We start from the raw sequence: 20,130 nt of genomic DNA on the forward strand, positions 1-20,130 counted from the left end.
TTCGATTCCCAGGGAAAGCAAGAACTGATAAGAATGTAAATGTGTACCTTGAAATGCAATGTAAGTCACTTTGAATAAAAGCATCTGCCAAATGCATAAATGTAAATGTAAATATAAGCCATTTTTCATAAAATGTCTAGCATAAACCATCTACATTATTATATATGAAATTATCCATGTCATAAGATTATGGTCTAATGGCACAAAATAAGAATACAGTTGTTGAATAGGCTACAACTCTACAGACAGCTGTTGTTTCAACTGAATAACTACAGTTTCAAGCACGAGAGGCTATTTTTTGCCCTGGTAACGGTATGGCTTAGCTGACAGTACAAACATGAGTTTGTTTGGCTCTGTGACAGCAAATAGAGTGCTCTATATTCTGCACAAGATCTTATGGCCTAAATCCTAATAAACCTCCAGCATAGTGATGGGAAAAGTGACGAAATCCAGGGCCTAACATAAGTTAAACCTGATAATACCACACGCTCTGGCTACACAGGGGAGAAATCCAATAGCAAGGGGCATTGAAGGACGAGAGGGTATTAGGCCAGCTAACAGACCCTAAACCAGGGGTCATTTGGCATCGGGCTAAAAAAAATGGTCATTGTCTGTCATTGCCTATGACAGACTGTTACAGTGTCTTTTGTAACTGGTAGTGAGCTGTTACTCTGTGTTAAATCCATTAACAAAAAGCCACATTTGTGTGGCAGTGTCTGGGTTTTCCACTGGATAAATGAATAAAGCAGTAGTAACATAACCTGGCAAGTATCTTAATTCACCAACTTGCAACACAGACCACCTTAATTTGCTTGTTACACAATGGAGCCTAACTTATTGTAATAATTATTTGACGTAGGCTACTTTTAGGTACGCTATTACGTCGTGTGCAGAGAGTGATGTTAACATTTAAGCTAGCTGGTGAGAGAAAATGGCACTATGAAAAGAGTCTAAAGAGGAAAGTTGACAGCGAAAATGGGGCATACAAAGAAGAATGGAAACTACTATGCGTTCATCCTACCTAGTTTTGTGAATGCAAAGCCGATGTGTCTTATCTGCAACAAAGCGATCCACAGACTCTTTTAAATGTCTGTAAGAACTTTTCAAATGAAAAGCTCTCAATTCATCTCAAAATAAAACATTGCTGCAAAAACGTTCTCGTACTTTTATTTTGAGTAACCGTTGCTGTCATGACAGATCTATTTCAGAACCAGCCGCTATCAAAATAAACTGGCTGCGGGCGCGTGCCAGACTTTATTTTTTACAGCCTGTTGCTGACCCCTGCCCTAAATGCTAACATGGTAATATTTTATACTGCCAAATTATATCGCAATTGGGTTATGTTCCAAAATAATTTCAAGGTTTTAAGACTACTTAGTTATATCAATGTGGTTTTGCAGATCTTTAAAAAAAAAATTCCCAGCAGCCCACAGTCAGCAGGAAGTCGCATTTCAGTTGAAAGAATCAGGGGAAGTTACAGAAATCAGGTCAAAAAGAATGATGACATAACAGAGCAGGTCTGGACTTCCCAACTCAAACAAAGAGAGTTACTGTTAAGACTATTTAGAGGATGCTTTTGCACCCGTCTTATGTTTGCTTGAGTCCAGGCCAGACTTCAAATGTTCAAGCTCTTTCCCCTGGAGTAAGATTAGATTTCATAGTGGTAATCTCAGAGCAAAGCTCCATTTTTGGACCGCAGCCAAGAACAGTGTGGACTAAAAACAAACCAACAAATAACGTAATGTAATGTTATTCTCAATCTTTGTTAATTTCACACAACTACCACATACAAATATTTGGTAACATGAGCTGAGTAAATTGAGATGGTGACATGTCAGACATCCCTGGAAACACCAATATAATGATAAATGCCTGTTCCATATCACATAAAATAACACTGTTCCATATCACACACCCAGAACTTGATTCGTCCTGGTTGACTACTTAACTAAAACGATCCCACACTGTACTTTTCCTTCATGCTGTTTGTTTTGTTTTAAATTGTCCTGTTTGAACTTTCTCTTGGATCTTTTTTGCCTCCATTGCTGCTTAAACAAGTGGATCCTGCAACTGCTAGCTTAATGACAGTCTGCAAATTAGTGCCTGACAAAAAAACGTTACATAATGTTGAATAATTTCTGAAGGATCACGTGACACTGAAGACTGGAGTAATGCACAATAATAAATTACATTAACATATATTAAAATAGAAAACCGTTATTTTAAATTGAAATAATTTCACATTGTTTTTACTGTATTTTTTTATCAAATAACAACCAAAATATCACATAAAAAAAAGGATACCAAGATGAAAACAATAGCACCATGAGAATTTTCACCATTACTGTGTCAAGTTTACCAAAAGTGTTTTTAAAAGGAGGTGTTGTGCATCAATCCGCCCGCTGTTCTCTGCCGTGTAACCTGATTCCACAAGGATCATGTTTTAAGACCAAAAGAAAGACTAAAACATGGAATTTACCAACAGTGCTAATGGTGGCCACATGCTAAAAAGGACCATTTTCTGAGTCAGTACAAACCAGTAAGTCAGTGTTAGTCAAGCTGCAGCCATGCTAAATTTGAACCCCTCTCCAGCTCAGTTATTTCCTGTGAGGTCAATGCGGTGGGAAGGAGGGGGGTCCGAGTCATCTGGTTCAAGCTGCAGCCGGAAAGCCTGGAGCGACCACAGTCTAAAGCAGCTACTGGGACAGAGAGCCCTGACCACACAATAACCTCTCTGAAGGCCAACGGAGCTCTGCAGCTGTTCAGAAAACAAGCTTATGGCACGTCGTCTAGAGAGAGCGCCGATCGGGGTGGGATTTCAGTCGGGGGATGTTAAAAAAAACAGAAAAGACAGTGAAACGTGTCAGGGGACGTGAGATTAGGGAGATCAGCTGTGTCAAAACCGCTGTCAACAGTCTCTCACCGCAAACAGACAGTGCGAGAGGGTGTGGGAGTTTCAGAAATCCACCCCCAGCTGATCGTCAAAGCGTAACCCCTGGGTTTCAACGTCTTGTGTTGCTCACAAAAGGGGCGAGGACATCAGACTCTCTCTGGCATGCAGTCAACCGCCCGCAGTGAGTCGAATATGAACACGTAGCTGAAGCAGATGATCCACACGTGCCTGCCAGGAGCGAAACAACATTAAAGCCTTGCATTAACAGCAGCTTCTGTGAACGAGAATGAGAAGACGTGGCTCACTGGGTTTTTTCCTCCCCTCCTGCTCAGCGTCCAGTCAGAGAGATCTCTGTAAACAAATCCCACCCAAACACTGCTTATCTAATCTCCTACAGCAGAGAGCAGCTATTCGGACTTCCCCTTCAAGTCATCCAAAACTTTTCCGTGAGCACCACGGGTCCCTTTGCATAAAGGAACATATATCACTGGGTTTTCTCTCCTAATCGGAAAGGAAATTTAAGTTGAGTAACACAACCCGAGCCATTATGACATCCTGCACCAGACTGAACTTTCAATAGCACGCACGGTAACACGAAACAAAAACAGAATCCCATAAAAAGGTTTAGGTTAGAAATGAGAACGGGTGAATGTGAAGCTCAAATAGGAGGACATTGATGTTTATTACTACATTTAGTTGGCGTATCAAAAGCATGCAAAATGTTGACAAATAGATGAATCAGTTTTTTTTTAATGATTCAATGAAAAAAACAACAACCAAAAAACGAAAGAAATAAAACTTACAAATATTTTGTTTCACTACTCCAATATTCATGAATTATGACAAACAGCAGGCATGAAACTAATCTAATGACATGGTTAAGAGGGAAACTTTGACAATTAGGCTGTTAAGTGTTAGCAGTCATAATACTGGTTAAATTTGATATTGTCCCCACAAAAATGAAGGGACTGTCCCTTCATGTCATCCAAAACATTTCTGTGAGAGCCACGGGTCCCTTTGCATAAAGGAACATGTACCACAAGGTTTTATCTCCAAAACTGATAGGAAATAGAGTGGTGTAGGTATGACCTCAATTTGTAGGCCAAAACGTGGAAACGAGCTAGCATTTTAGCACTTCGGTTCCATCGTCCCGAAGTCAATGGGTTTTGGGGATTTTGGTTAAATGGCTAAAATAAGGTCTGTGGTGTGAACACAAGCTCAAGACACTTTCACGTTTTATTCTACGACATAAAATACATCAGTATTACCCCACTCACTGTTACGGGTCTTGAAAAAGGCGGTTGCTAACATGTGGCTAAATGGGACTACAGAGGCTGTCGAGGACATTAAACGTCATCACTCTGAGCAGGTAAACTCAGTCTGCTTTTACAGCCTCGTTATGCTTATAAACCATAGACATCAGTGTTTGAATCTGAACTATAAACTTTTATCCCAGTACCTCTGTGATAATTTGATCACGTGGGTGCTTGAATCAAGATTGCCATCTTTTAACGATTAATCATGCAGCTCTAGCTACTAGCTACTTGGTTTTCTGTAATGAAAGTGGCTAGCAATAAAACAATTCCCTCTATTCCCATTTCCAACCATAACACAAGTATTGCAAAACATACAGACAAGCTAATGTTTTTCTCCAGCTAACGCCCAAAGGTTAAAGCATACCACTCATAGCTGAAGCCTGGCTCGTGAGCCGTCCCGTAGTTTTAGAAGCAGAGCATACAAATGAGAACACACTGGCTACAAAATCACATTCTTGTGCGACCTCTCAACAAGGGCTATTCTAGAAATGAGTTTAGGGCTTAGGGTACCAACCAAACCTTTTTTTAATGGCTAGGCATTCCTGAGGTCACGACAAAACAGATTCCCATCAGAGGGGTTAGGTTAGAAATGAGCATGAGGAAAACTTTAGACAATTAAAAGTGATATCAGTCATAATATAGAGTGCTGCAGGTATGATGTATTTTGTAGGCCAAAACCCAGAAATGAGTTTTAGTCTTTTAGCACTTCTGGTTCCATTGTCCTGAAGTAAATGGGCTCTTTTTTTTATTTTCTTTTTTATGGGTTTTTGGTTAAATTCTTAAATTAAGGACTTTAGATATTTTTTGCTTCATAAGGCTTGCATACTCAACTGAATGCAGAAAATGAAGTATACCTGGGCCTTTAGTGATGTTGATGAAGTCATGATGTGACCGTAGTGTAGTTTGTTTATATCTTACGTTTAGCTTTTTGATCCTGCCGATTGCATTTAGGCTTCAAAATTCATTAAAGTTGTTAACTTGTTAAGATTATCATGTTTAACAAAATATGTAAGAATAATACACTTTTTTTGGTCATAGAGCTTATTTTCTGCAATACTCCAGAAGCCAACTAGAAAAATTATATTGGGTTTTTGTCAAGGGAATCGGGGTGATGCCAACTAGGGCTCTCAATTTAAAGTTAGTAAAATTTTGAATATTCAACACAGAATATTCATTACAGAAATAGAGCAGCTCAATGCAGAGAAGATCTTCATTGCGTAAAAACCATAACCGAGCAGTTCACACAATGCATTTTCTGCGGCACTTTTCCATTGTGCGCTAGACGGATGTTGCTAGCTAAACAAACCAGAGTTTTTAATAAGAAAAAAATAACCGACATTTAACCCAGTTTCTTCAAGCTCTTCAGAGACGGAAGTGTTGTTTGCATGGGGTGTTATGAGGCAGAGGCCCCAGAGCATTAAACATAGCCTTTTCAACGCTGCATCATTTCAGCTCCCGTCGGAAATGCTGAGAAACGCAGACAGTCTGGCCGGCCTCAATGGAATCAATTAGATGGAGCTGAAAATAATCCTCTATAAAGGCCTGATGATCTCAGGAAGCAATAGCATGAACAGCTATATTATGAGGTATTGATTTGGTTTAGATGTTCTTGAGAAGACTGAGTTAAGGAATGAGGCCACATTAAGGTTAACATCTAAGCTAATGATTCAGCAAAGAATCTGTAGAGTTTTTTTTGAATCTGTCCCATTTTTTTAGGAGCTGAAAGCATTTTCAAATTAAAACTATTCAATAAGAGAACATAAAAGGAGCAAAGGATTTGAAGAATTTTATGAAAGTTAAAATACTGCAGAAATCCACAGGGCTTTAAAGTCAAGATGAAACCGAAGTAGTGAAATCTTTTTGTCTGTATTTTGACGTACATACAAGTGTAACGGATTATCGGGAACATGTTTTTTTTTGTTTTTTTTGTTTTTACCAAGTCATGGATTTTGAGATGTGGGTGTTGCAGTAAAACTGAATGCAAGCTTGCAATCGAGTGTGGAGGGGTGGGGTTTAAACACACTTAAAAATAGAGGTTCTTTATTGGCATCTTTGGTTCCATGAAGAACCTAACATCCATGGAAACTTTCCATTACACAAGGTTCTTTATAGTGGATAAAGGTTTGACAGAAAACAGCTATTCATATGAAGGTAGAGTAGTACTGGGTGTAGAAGTGACTAATGGCGCTTTTCCATTACCAGTACCAGGTCAACTCGACTCGGCTCGCTTTTCGCTCCGTTTTCCATTGCAGATAGTACCTCCACAATAGTACCTGGTCGTCATAGCGACGCCGCAGGAAACTGCCGTGACTTAATCTTTTACGCGAGACACACCCGTTACCCACACACACAGGACAATGGAGGAAATCGAGTGTATGCTGTTTTTGGATGTTTTTTATTCAGGATACTCCGTCTGGCGCGTGCAATGATGACGCAGTGAATAGTGACGATTCTTTCTGACCAATCAGCAGTCTGCCGTGTTTTCACGTCACATTTTAGTATCGCCTCAGCTCGCTTAGAACCTCGCAGGAGGTGGTACGAAAAAAAGTACCTGGAAGCAGGTACAGGTACAACTTTTACACAGTGGAAAACCAAACAGAGCCGAGGCGAGGCGAGCTGGTACTGTGTAGTGGAAAAGCGCCATAAGATGATCTGAGACTGTGCAGTCGCTCACATAAACTTTAGATGTCAGGTGCTGTAAGCCCTAAAGTTTGGGAAGCAAGCCAAAAGCTTCTACAGATGAAATAGGAACCTTATACCAGATGGCATGTAAAACAAACTCCAGATTCTAAGGAAGGTATAAGGCTTCTCACCTGTAACCTACCCTGTCCCAATTCAAAATGTCGAACAGCAATGGCGAGCTGTTACAGGAAGCTGCGCATGATCAGGTTTCATTCTCAAGTGGATGATATACAGATTACAGACCATGACATATCAAGATGGACTGACAAATGGAGCAAAGTGCAGAAACTGATACCAGGTTCTTAAAACACAGCTGACAACCACTAAACATAAACCTTCTTGATCTGATTTCAATTTCAACCCCATTTGCTGCTGACCTAATCATAACCAGCAGTTTCTGGACAATTTGCATGTCGCATCACTGTGCACAGAGCAAAAATCAAAACTGATGTTACATGCATCTTGACGCATTGAGTTTAACACAATGTTCAAGGCATGCCATGCTATTCAGATAAAAATGATGCATGGCAGAAGAGGTGCACAATATATCGCTACCATATCAGTTACTGGCCGATATTAGAGATGTTTTCATTTTGAAAATGACCGATATTGGATCTTTAATTATGCATTTTCCAATTTTTACATGTTGATTACCTTCTCATTCACTCAACGTTCAATTAAAGTTAATCTTTAAACAGAAAAAATAACTAAATGTAATAATGCTGTTAAATGTAATCTTTAGCAAATCTCAAAACAATATCCATTATTCATATTGTAAATTATAACGTCCCAAATAAAAGCTTTTATTTTGATATTTTAATTTAGATAAAGTTAATTTAATTTAATATTGGCCATAACATGAAAATAATTGTATATGAATATCTGTGTGTGTATATTAATATCTGTGCATAAAAAAAGGAAAATAATGCTCCAAAGTTATGTTATCTGCAACGCTTGTCATGTGGAGGTCAAAGGGGCAGATGACACTTGTTTTGAGGGCTGTACTGAAGTCCTGTTGCAAGTCATGCGAAAGGGTTAAGATCGGGCTAACAAGCTCTCTGCAAGAGACTACACAACTTGAATGAACACCAAGGCCTGAAACGCTAAGTCTGCATGGTGCATCTATTCATGACGGACACGTTAGGGTTCAGTGCCTACCATCTGGTTGGAGGTCAAATAGCATTCTAAACCTAGTCAACGAAGCCTGACTGACCCAGTAACGCTGCAGGGAGTTTGCGATGCAAGAATACTGCATCAAAGGCCATGGGATGCACAAACAACTAGATTTGTCCTCTCTTTCCAAGTGAATCATACCACCAAACCCTTCAGGCTGCTCATTAGTCCAGGAATCTGGCCAATTAGGTCTTCTTCATCTGCAGAGAGAGCAAGTCCACACCAAATGGGGGTCAGGCATTCACATCTAAAACACACCGACAGAAAACAGACGTTCACACTTACAGTCATTCCTCGGGCCACAGATGAACGCAGGGCTCGGTCAAGGTTTATTATACATATGAACGCATGAAGACTGTAGAATTACGGAAAAAAAATAATCACAGCTCTGCAGCTGCTAGTGATGCTACATTGGCCCACTTATGCTTTTAGATGCTGGTCAGGAGGTTGCACTTAGTTGTCCATTATTTGCGAACCATTAGGCTTGTTTACTGGGTGTGCATTGTAGAGGGTTCAAGCAAGCTAAGTGGAAAATGTGCACACACAAAAAAAGTGATGACCAGAATAAATGGTTGACATTGGGCAAAGTCAAGGTCTCAATTTTGATCATTCTTCATGGTTTTGCAAAACAAACTTTGTGAATTAATGAATGTTTTACTCCACGTCTTCCTGAAGCCAAAACAGATTTATTAAAGCAGAGTGTTAGGACTTTAAACTTTATGACCCATAAGAAAAAAAAAGAAAGGAAAAAAACAGAAGAGTTGCATAATGCTTATTATGGGCTGGTGGCAAAACCTGTCATTTGGTTTCTATGGGTGTGCCTGCACAGATATGATCGTGTCTGCATTTTAAAATAAGGCTGATCTCTTTCACACTTGTCTAGGTATGAAATAAACTGCTAAGACGCACATTACAGGATATGGAAAAAACTCCAAAATGGCTAAAATTAGGCTCAGCTACTGTTTTATTTATGTTGCAGTTTTAAAACTAAAGGCAGCAGATCCAGGAAAAACAATGACATTTACAGGCTGTACCAAAAATGTTACCTTTGCACATTAAAAAGGTACCAAGAGGAAAATTTGTATTTGAGAATTGTGCAAATTCAGCAAAGCCAAATGCATGGAGGGACTCTTTCGCCTGCGTAACTTTAGGGTTTACAGTGCAGGACTCAGAGTACAGACTGCTGGTTATTTGAACAGCATACACACAATCCATTGAGGCCAGCCAAACTCAGGTCCCGTCACTTAGCCTTCTCTTTAATGCAAGCGGCTTGTTATGCAACTGTCCTGTGTATATCAGCTTTCATGGGGTTTTAACACTGTTTCCAATGTTCTGATACCTTTATCCTTCTGGTGGTTAAGTAGCCCATTTCAAAACCCAAAGCTGAATGAGGAAACCTGGAGCTGATTTGAGCACAATCAATTTTGCAACACTACAAATTTATTTTCGTTACTCAAAGTGGCTTCATTAACTGTGTTAGTTCACTTAAGGCTGTATAAAATGAAGGGCTTTCTCTGAGCATCAAAAAAGTGCATTGCCTCCTCCAGGTCATTATTTGTGTCAATCTCCTGTTCTCCTACAATCTGTGAGAGAAAGAGAAAAGTTAAGGCCAATTTATACTTCTGCGTCGAGTGTACGCCGTTGTGTACGTCGTAGGCTACGCACGTAGGCGACGCCGTCGTGAGCATTTATACTTCTGCGAATGTCTGTGTTGCTCTTCAGTTACACCGCCGAAACGCTAGTTGGCGCGGGTGGGTTTTAATGTTCCACTGTGTTTACATTCCTCGCGGCTGTTTTGAGTTTAGGTTTCTACGAGCAATGGCGACTGAAGGAGTCATACAGATGGCTGTATTTCCGCACTTCTTCAAGCAATCTCTTGGTCTATTTCCATGGCTCTTCACTGATCTTCGGAATTTAAAAATGGCGGGCGGGCGGTGCAGAAGATCATTCCGGAAATGCGTAGGATGCTATCCAGCCGACCAATCACAGATCTTGCGGTCCGCGTCGCCGCGACGCGTAGTTACATTTTTGAGGAGGTGCGCGTCAGGGTACGGCGTATGGTACACGTCAATGCGTATGCTACGCCGTACCTTCTACGCGCACCCGACGCAGAAGTATAAATTGGCCTTTAGGCTAACCAGAAAACGGAAATTTACAGTTAGACATGGAAAGGACGAACGTTTAAGTGGCCAGTATTGGACGCTTCAAACCACTTTTGAGTTGAGGAGAAAGAATCCCATGATTCTGCAGAACAAAGACAGTATGAGTGTCAAGGAAACAACAGGATGAGTCACTTCAGGAGGCCATGAAGAAACAATAAACCATGGCACCTAATGACCCATTCCTGTAGCAACTTGAAACTCAAGCAAGTACCTCACTTTGTGGAACCCAACACACACTGATCTAAGCAACACAATGAATTATTAATAGGGCCACAGTGATTATTTGAGCAAAGAGCCACTAGTACGTTACCAGACTAGGGATACATACCACTATTACAACTATTAATTCATGACATTTTCTGCAACATTATCCAGTAGTGATGTGGCAAAATGTTCACAATAAAAAAAATGTTCTGTTGAAATAAAATAAGAAATGCATAATAAACAGCCATAGGGGAACATTAGGTATCGGGGAAACCACCTTTAGTTCCTAGAACTACCCAGTGCAAGTCCCTATTATTATACCATGCATATGTTTCCTTTTTTTTTTTTTTAAAGAAGAAACCAAACCAATGTATAGTTGACATTTGAGGCTTAATGTTATAGAAAAGCAATACAAGCTTTTCAGGAAGAGTTTTTTCAGCTTGTTTTTTATTTTTATACAAAAATATGGCATGCAGTTGCTTCAAACAATGGTATAAAGCTATTCAAAACATCATTCAATGTAAATTGTGATAATCGTAATTAATAAATCGCAATAACAATTTCAAGGGAATTATCGACAATTATAATTTGTCATAATCTGCCTTTTTATTGCCTTATACTGAAACTTTATTTCAACTGTTTTAGTTTTCAGCTAAACTTTAATTTTGACTGGTTTAACTTATCACCTTGTTTAATTTAATCACCAGTAGCATACTACTGAGTTTAATTACCTAATCCAGTGCCAAACTTATCAACTAATGTCTAGATACAGTGGCATTCTTTCAATAAGTAGGAAGAAAAGTGAGCCTTATTAAAAACCAAAACAACTTAAACTGTTTAACGAGAATGCAAAAAGATACTTCTGTGCTACTGAACTGAAAACATAGGCCCAAGAATTGCATCATGGTACAAAAACAGTCTGAACTAAATTATTAAAAGATTCTCCTCAAAACATGACTCTTCGATTAATAAAAAATGGGTAAACTATCCCTTAAATGTGACAAACAAACCGGCACCAGTTCTGAAACTGCATGAAATATAAAAACGGCTCTGCTATTTGACAACACCTGCAAAATTTCACTTCCTGGCACATGGGTACGTGCTCAACGCAGCCTGCTCCAAGTACAAAAAATAAATACTTGTCATGACGACCTAACATACCACAGTAGCAATGAACACAACAAGATCCGCCCTAAATTTAGGTGAGCCAGTTTTGCACTGGGAACAAGCTATGGATCCTTACAACATCGATCATGCCGACAGAAACAGGGGACAAATGGAAAACAGAAGCACATGCTGCCCTTTTCCCCCACTTTGGGACACACACGTTCTGAACACAGATCTATCCACAACATGGTGCTTTTATCAGGCATGCAAAGATTTAATAATAATACATGGTAATCTTTCAAATTTGATGAAATAACTCAAATAAATTAGCTGTAACAAAATAGCCAACTTAAACACTGATTCAGTTAAGTAATCATAAGCACTTCAAGTGTTTGTTTAAAAGAACAAAATGTGCACTTTATAAAACAAAAGCACAACAAAGAGAATGGTGAGATATCAAAGTTAACACTATTACAATGCTCATGTTAAAAATATGACTTGTGACCAATTCATTACAACAGTAAAAATGTGCAATTATATACCACTCAAAATAATTGCACATCAAGTAGGCTACATTTTTTTCATTACAATTACTCAGAACTTATGTAATGATTTAATATGAACACTATATAAAGAGTGACGTACAAATTCCCGGAGAAAAGAAAAGCAAGCGTGAGTGAATGATTATTCATAACGTTCTATAAAAACATCTGTTACCACACTTCTTTTGAGCACAAAGACAGCACTACCAACAGACACGTCCTCAATGCATCTCATTCCCATGCAAAAGCGATACATTCACACGTGCCACCTGCATGGGGAGGGAGTTCATGCAGTTGCAGGCATCAAACTGTGGCAGTGCCAAAGTACAAAGAGTTCAAATGCCCTATTTAAACTAGCACCTAGTTCCTCTATCTTGTTCACTGATAGCTTCCCCACAAACCAAGCAAATTTACAAAGACAGACTGTACTCCTCACCGCAATGTCACATTATGTTCGAAACTCATTTGTATACCTTTCAGTGGCACAACAATTCCTGAAGGGATATATTACCCAAAAATAAAAATTATAAACCTGCAAAATACTTCAATTATTCAAAATACTAAACATTCAAAAGTGTGGGGTCTGTTTGATTTGAAAGACATTTTTGAAAGAAGTCTTATATACTCAACAAGGCTGCATTTATTTGATCAAAAATACAGTAAAAAAAAAAAAAAAAAAAAAGGAAATATGAATAGCAGCTTAAAATAACTTTTAATTTAAATATATTGTAAAATGTAATTTATTCCTGTGATGGCTGACTTTTCAGCATCATTACTCCAGTCTTCAGGCACAAAAGTCTTCAGAAATCATTATGTTGATTTGTTGCTCAATAAACATGTGTATTAGTTGAAAACAGCTGTGCTGCTTAACATTTCTGTGGGAAAAATGGGATTTTTCAGGTTAAATAGAGTTCAAGAACAGCATTTATTTGAAATTTTCTGAAACTATGTCTTTGTCACTTTTGACCCATTTAACCCTCTGGTCCTCTTCGTGTGTCAAATGACGAATGACAAAAAAAAAAGTTTTATTTCAATTAAATGAATGTACTATATTTTAGATAATGTATTTTTTAGGAGATTTTATGGTACTAAATTGTACGCTGTATAATCCATTTTTCACTTTTTGAGCACAGTTCCAACTTAAACTGTCGTAAATCTTGAATCTCTTTTCAAAGATGACACTTGGTAGATTATTGCTGAAGTGAAAAAAGTGAACGGAAAAAAGGATACAGAATTGTACGTTTATTGTAATGAAAAATATGAAAAACTTTTTATATGAAGTATATATTTTCAAAAACATGTTTTACTCTAAAACTGTGAAAAAAATCAAAACCATAAATCTAAACAAGTTGTGTTCAAAATTTGAGCCTGATATCTAAAAAAAATTGCTTTCAGTAAGATTTTATTTGGCCGCAGTACCAAACGTTTTCACTAGGTGAAATTCATCTCCCGTTCATTTCCTGCGGCCATTTTTGACCGCGAAGAGCACAAGTGTTACTATTTTTATCAGGACCATTTAACCTGTTCGGATCATGTCCGTGATTTTTTTTGTGTGTGTGTTCACACAGCAAGTGCCAAAACCTTTACCAAGTTTCGTACCATTCCGATGAAGAAATTTATTTTTATTTTTTACGTAAAAAAAAAAACTTTTTCAGTCAATAATGACCGAAGAGCACCAGAGGAATGCATCCTTGGTGAATAAAAAAGTATTTCTTTCAACAACAACAAAACTTGTACTGACCCCAAAACCCTAACTCTAAAAAGTAGTGTACTTTTGTGTTCTACAGAATGACATGAGTATGACAAAATAAATGACAATTTTGGGAGAGCTATACATTTAAGTGGAAGGGACAATATTTTATAGATTAAGAGTAAAAAAAAAAGATTTCTGGAGTAAAAACAAACAAACAATTAAGCTTGACATGGAACTTAAAACATAAACATCTGGAATGTTCTAATAAAAGAATATTTCAATGTTCTTCCACATCCCATGAATCACTTTAGCAAACCACATTCTTCCTAAAGAACTGCCAACCACATGGAGACACAAAGTACAGCCACCACGGTCAGGACTGACCCCATTAGAGAAAATAGTGCGTTGTGTTATTTTGTGTGTGTTTTATGTTTTGAGTATAAAGTTAGCATGGGTGTAGCTCCATGGCAGTTAGTGCAGTTGCAATCGAACAAAGAATGCTTGCCATCAGACTTCGACAAATGCTATAGACGGGATTACATAATTGTTCTGGCAGGAAGTGCAGCTTAAGTAAACGTTCCTCAGTTCAACTTCCTCAAAACGAATACCATAAATTATATCTTCATAATTGCCACAAATACAAACACGAGCTGAAACATTTACCAAAAGTCTATTTATGATTAAACGGAAACATGACAACAAGTAGCAAGTCTACTAGAGAGAAAAAAAAAAAAAAACACTGCTTACCTGTAGTAGCGAGACTGCAGGTATGTTGAACACACAGCTTTGGAGACGTGGCTGGCAGAGCCAAAGTCAATCACTTTCACACGGAAGGGTTGTCTCACAGGATCTACCAGCATAATGTTCTCCGGTTTAAGATCGGCATGGATCAGGCCCAAGCTTCTGAGCTTCCTCAGCGCCGTGGCCACCTGTTGCAGCACGGGCCTAATCACCTTCAGCGGCAAGGGACTGAACTTGTTTTGTTTGAGGAAGTCGTACAGGTTCTGCTCCAGCATCTCGAACACCAGACAGGTGTGGCTTCTATGCTGGAAACACTCGAAAGCTCGCACCAGGTTATGCTCCTCTGCGTTCTCCCCGCTGAGTCGGGCCAGAATGCTCACCTCGATCTGGCCCTGACGGGCATATGAAGGGTGGTTCTTCAGTATCTTCACCGCCACGATCTCATTGGTGCCTCGTTTCCAACATTTGACCACCTGACCGAACGTACCACGACCCAAGAACTCCAACACTTCATAGGTGTGCTTCATGGAGCACAGCACTTCGTGTTGGACCAACTGATAGTCACCGTCACCTGTCCCGCTCACGGCTCCCGTCCCGGTTCTGTTCTGCTCGGGCGGGGCAACGCCTACTGCGTTCGTGCTCCCGACGTTTGTTTGCAACATGGCAGGTAGAGTCGAATGCTCCTCTACTATCTGCATGATGCTCTTGCCGTTCTCAAGCTCCTCCCCTTTGCATTTAAACCCACATCTTTTGGTGCCGTCGACCAATTTCAAACCACCGTTTCTCTCAGTCCCTTCCGGAGCACCGCCACTTTTACTACTATTACTACTACTTTGGCTGTTTTGGACACTGTCTCCACTTTCTTCAACTGCCCCGGCCGCTCTGGCGAGATACTGAAGGTCACCCTCCGACGCCACACGCTTATATGGCGAGGAAGCCCTTCTGAGGAGCTCCCGTGGAGCTGATTCAGTCTGTATTGAGTAGTTCTGTGCGGCGCACGGTTTCTCGCTGGTCAAAGCTTCGAATCTCGATAAAGGTATAATATCCGTAGGGTGCGCAATGCCTAGATTCACACCAATCACGTAAGTGCGAGGGAACTTCTCATGGTAAACACAGCTGATGGGAACGATTTTCTTCGCTCTGCAAAAGGCACTTGTCTGGGGTTGATAAACATGTGGTGGGTAGATCGTAACCTGTGAGGCCATACCTATAAAGGACAGAGTGAAAGAAAACCGTTAGTCTAAGTCATTTCACAGATGCTGTTCACATGAATCGAGAGAGAGAGAGAGAGAGAGAGAGAGAGAGAGAGAGAGAGAGAGAGAGAGAGAGAGAGAGAGAGAGAGAGAGAGAGAGAGAGAGAGAGAGAGAGAGAGAGAGAGAGAGAGAGAGAGGAGGCACGTTTCAGACAGCGCTCAAACAAAGAGAATTGATTCCTCTTTCGCATTTATTTGTGCTTGAATGGACACACAAATGTATGTCAAAATACCCATCTCTGCAAGTTCTCTCTCGGTTATGTCATAAGAGAACAGTTAAGAAACCGGATGTGTCAGTATATTCGATCTGTGCATTCGGTCTTAAAGTGACAACAGCCTAATATTCCTGCTGTTGTCTGTCATCAACGTTAATCAAATAAAAAAATATACAGCTTGAAGTTGAACCTATATTTAATTTCTACAGTGAACAAATAGTGTTACAGTGAGGAGAGGATAAGTGTGCCCTTGAGAACCAGACCAAAAAAGTTCTGTGCACCATTGATATATATTATATATAATAAATAAATAGTATAAATTACTGAAATTATTACAATAATTATAAATTACTCTAGTTAAATATGAAACAATAAGAAATTACTGTAAAAAAAAAAAAAGAGCAAGAAAATGATCATTTTTATACAGCGAGTTCCACTGTAAACTTACAATCCTAATATTTGTGCCTTAATTTCGTCCTTATTAAACATTAAACAAATGAGCTTTTATTCCGGGTGCAAACTGCAGTTTCTCGTTTGTTGGCAACAGGTTTATAAAATCTTCTCATTACACAAATACACATTATAAGCAATGCAAACTTGCATCACTGGCAGGGATGGAGATTGTGTGAAGTAGCATTTACTGTGAACAGAGAAACTAAAAACACTTATCAGCTGCTACCGTGACAATGAACAATGCTGAGCTTCACTCTGAAACACGCGGATAAATTTAAGTAAATTGCAGTTAACGCAATTTGATTAACGAAATAAGCCAAATTCCGATTTTTTTTCTTAGATTAATCGTTCAGCCCTAGTGTGCCATAGTGTGGGTAATATGTTAGCAGATCCAGACAGACAATTGACCAATGGGGATTAGCTGTCTTAGTTTCATGAGAGGCAGGCTACTTATACTGGCACAACATATGGCACAAGTTCAGACAAGAGGACAGGTGTGGCTCTAACACACCCACATACAAACTCTCTCATACACTTATAACCCAGCTAACACTCTGGCAGACTAGGTAGGATTTCATAATGGCAAGTATTGAGGCTAGAAAACATAAAAGTGATGCAAACATGTCACGTTGTTTCTTGAGGAATGCATATCTGATGCATTTCGCTTTCAGAACCGTTATAAAAGGCCCTTATTCATTCACACTACCATAGCAAAATCAAGGTTTAATTCATCCCTTTCTGTTTCGATTAAGTCTATACTGGTTCCTAATTGTGCAAACAACATTAGGTTTGCAAAGTAAGAGATTCAGTCAACAACTTTAAAAAGGACAGTCCCATCTGGAGGATTGTTTTTATGAGGTCTGTCCTATAGAAGGGTAAGCCTCGAGTAGATAGGAGTGGCCAAGGTTTTGGGTTACAGTCTCTCTACTGTTTTCAAACACGCTGCCTTCTGCTATAAGCAGGTGGAAACTGACCTTTTACCATGTCAAGACCTAATGGGGGTGGGCGAGAGATGGCACAGGGAAAACACCTGTTGATTCTGCAACTGCTCGGGCTATTAAAGTTTAATGACAGGAAATGATTGGGAAGTTTTACTGAATTGACAGACACATTTTTTTTTTTCAGTGATGTAAAATGATAGTAACAACAATGAGGAACTTATCTATGACATAAAATGACAACCGACTTCATTATATTGTAATACACATTTAATAAAATGCAACAATGTTTTTATGGCCATGAATGTTCTGTGTGTTTGTATAACGAATAAGGAAATTAATTTCCATACTTCCCATCATTCTTCCAGTCATTTATAATAATAATAATAAAAAAGGGTTACACTCACTGATCTATATAATGTCATTCTATATAGATCAGTGGTTACACTTTATTTTAAGGTGTCCTTGTTACAGTGTAATTATACATTTAAGTACTGAGTAATACTAATTAACTACATGTACTTACTATAGGGTTGTGGTTAGGATTAGGTTTGTTGTAGTTAGTTGCATATAATTAAGCATAATTTATAGTTGTTATTACTATAGTAACTAGATGTAATGTGTAACAATGACACTGTAAAATAAAGTATAAAAATATTAAATAAAATAATATAATAGATACTTATGCACTAAAATAAAATAAAATATATACTTGTGCACTAGAATAATAAAATGTTCAAACCAATAAAATATTTTACAGCTGATTATATTCACTTCCAGCTCACTTTCCACAATTCCCCTAAATTTCTGTGTTTTCAACAACTGTGGGAACTCAATGAAGCACTGGAATGAACAAAACTTCCCCAGGCAAAAAAATATGCATTAAATAAAGATTGTTAAGGTTAAATATCAAATAATTGTTTAAAAAGTATTACTGAGCAAATTTAGGAAATGCATGGTGGATTATCATCTTTCAAGGACAGGAAATGCAACTTTTACATACGTTTTTTTTTTTTTTAGGTAGGCTACAACTTTTGCTAAATCTTACCAGCATAGTGTCAATTTACAGAAAAAAGAGAAGTCAGCTACTAACAGATTATCAGGCCTGTGCATTTTGGGAGGATTGAGCAACATGTAACTTGATTATAGTTACAAGATCAACAGCTGGCGAGTTAATACGGAAAACTAACCCACAATTCATATGCACTGACGCTTGCATGTTTTATGTTTAAAGATGAAATACAGCAAATGAACATCTTTACGTCATGGTTTTAAGCAGTAGGATTTAGGTAAACATTATGGGTTTGGCTGGTGACCAGAAAGTCTTCGCGAACGTTTAACGATTAAAAGTTATGAGGCAAACAAAAAAAAAGTTTGTTTTTTTATTAAAACCAGAAACTTACCAGCTACCAAAACACATTAGCAAACCCTGCGAAACATTGCTTTCAAGTTTTTGGTGTGGCGTGGCAACTTTTTCGCAACAACTACGAGCTCGCGATCACTCCTCCGAAGTCGAGCCTGATTTAACATCTTCACTATTAAGTATCAGACACGCATTTACGCCTTTACAACTCGTTAAAATCTTCCTTACCTTCACAGACAGCAACTGTGGTCGAAACGCGTGTCTTTAGTGAACATGTTGGGGTTTATTTCGCACCCACTGCATGCTCGACGCGCTCGCGCTGCCATCTTGTCCTCTCGCTGGACGACGAGGGAGAAAAAAATACAAGCTCCCTCATTTCAACTGCGCACAACTCGCATACTAAGCCATCCACGGGAACCGAACAGGGTCCAGCATAGAGTTAAGGATATCCGTTTCGGTCAGGGCAGGTTTTTGTCGTCATGTCGAGGACGTTTAAGCCCCCCTGGTTTGTTTCCTCCTGACGGCGACGGACAAACTCTGTCAGCTCAACTCGCTCGAGCTCTCTCAGCTGAGTGAGCGCTCGAGAACACTCTCGCGCTGCTTCTTCATGCGCGTGTCAGTGAGGTGAGTCAGAACTGGTGTGAAGCGTTACTGCCATGGACAGGGCTGGAGAGTCAACACACACACACAACCACAACATGAAACGCCCACGGAAGTGAGAAGGGAGGACACAGTTCTGCTGCATAGTGGCCCCGTCTGGTGGGATCTGAAAGGTGTTCTAAAATGTAAATATTATATTGTGCAGTATAATAAAATAAGTAGTGCTGGGCAAAGATTAATCGCGATTAATCGCATCCAAAATAAAAGTTTGTGTTTGCATAATATATGTGTGTGTACTGTGTATAATTATTTTGTATATATAAATACACACATATGCATGTATTTATTTAAGAAATATTTGCATGTATATACTGTATATGTATTTTTACATAATTTATATTATATATAAATATAAATAATTTATATATAAATAAAATAAAAAAACTTAAATATATACAGGCATATGTGTGTATTTATATATACAAAATAATTATACACAGTACACACACATATATAATGCAAACACAAACTTTTATTTTGGATGCGATTAATCGCGATTAATCTTTGCCCAGCACTAAAAATAAGGTATAATACACAAACAATAATTAAAAAAATAATTCACATATTTTATATATAATATATTTTATATATAATAAATATTTTTGAGAAATTATATCTGAAACTGGGTTTTTTTTTCAGAATTAAAACATTCAGTTTAACTTAAAACTGCTAAAAAATTATCTAATATTACAATAATAATTGATTATATAAACAAGATATATTATAAAATAAAAC

General features: G+C 38.5%; 1 protein-coding gene and 2 long non-coding RNA genes across 4 annotated transcripts in view; 1 reads left to right on the forward strand and 2 right to left on the reverse strand.

The window, feature by feature from the left end:
- LOC309489940 overlaps positions 1-7,579 on the forward strand; it is a 275,593-nt gene extending 268,014 nt beyond the window's left edge. The window contains exon 2 of the long non-coding RNA XR_014202574.1: positions 4,091-7,579. This is a non-coding gene — a long non-coding RNA (uncharacterized lncRNA). The remainder of the gene's footprint in view (positions 1-4,090) is intronic.
- hipk3a (homeodomain interacting protein kinase 3a) overlaps positions 1-19,359 on the reverse strand; it is a 37,636-nt gene extending 18,277 nt beyond the window's left edge. The window contains exons 1-2 of one of the 2 annotated variants that reach the window (XM_082158884.1): positions 18,964-19,359; positions 14,520-15,720 (exon numbers count right to left, since the gene is read on the reverse strand). In XM_082158884.1, coding sequence (XP_082015010.1) covers positions 14,520-15,718 — 1,199 coding nt within the window. In that variant the 5' untranslated portion in view covers positions 15,719-15,720; positions 18,964-19,359. The remainder of the gene's footprint in view (positions 1-14,519; positions 15,721-18,963) is intronic. The other variant, XM_082158883.1, reaches the window with a different exon arrangement.
- Positions 3,672-14,513, reverse strand: LOC309489939. The gene is made up of 2 exons (XR_014202573.1): positions 10,211-14,513; positions 3,672-9,686 (listed from the first exon to the last, which is right to left on the reverse strand). It is a non-coding gene; the product is annotated as an uncharacterized lncRNA (long non-coding RNA).
- Positions 19,360-20,130: the final 771 nt, after the last annotated feature.

Source organism: Leuciscus leuciscus (genome assembly GCF_965113295.1).
Source record: "Leuciscus leuciscus genome assembly, chromosome: 25".
Classification (NCBI taxonomy): Eukaryota; Metazoa; Chordata; class Actinopteri; order Cypriniformes; family Leuciscidae; genus Leuciscus; species Leuciscus leuciscus.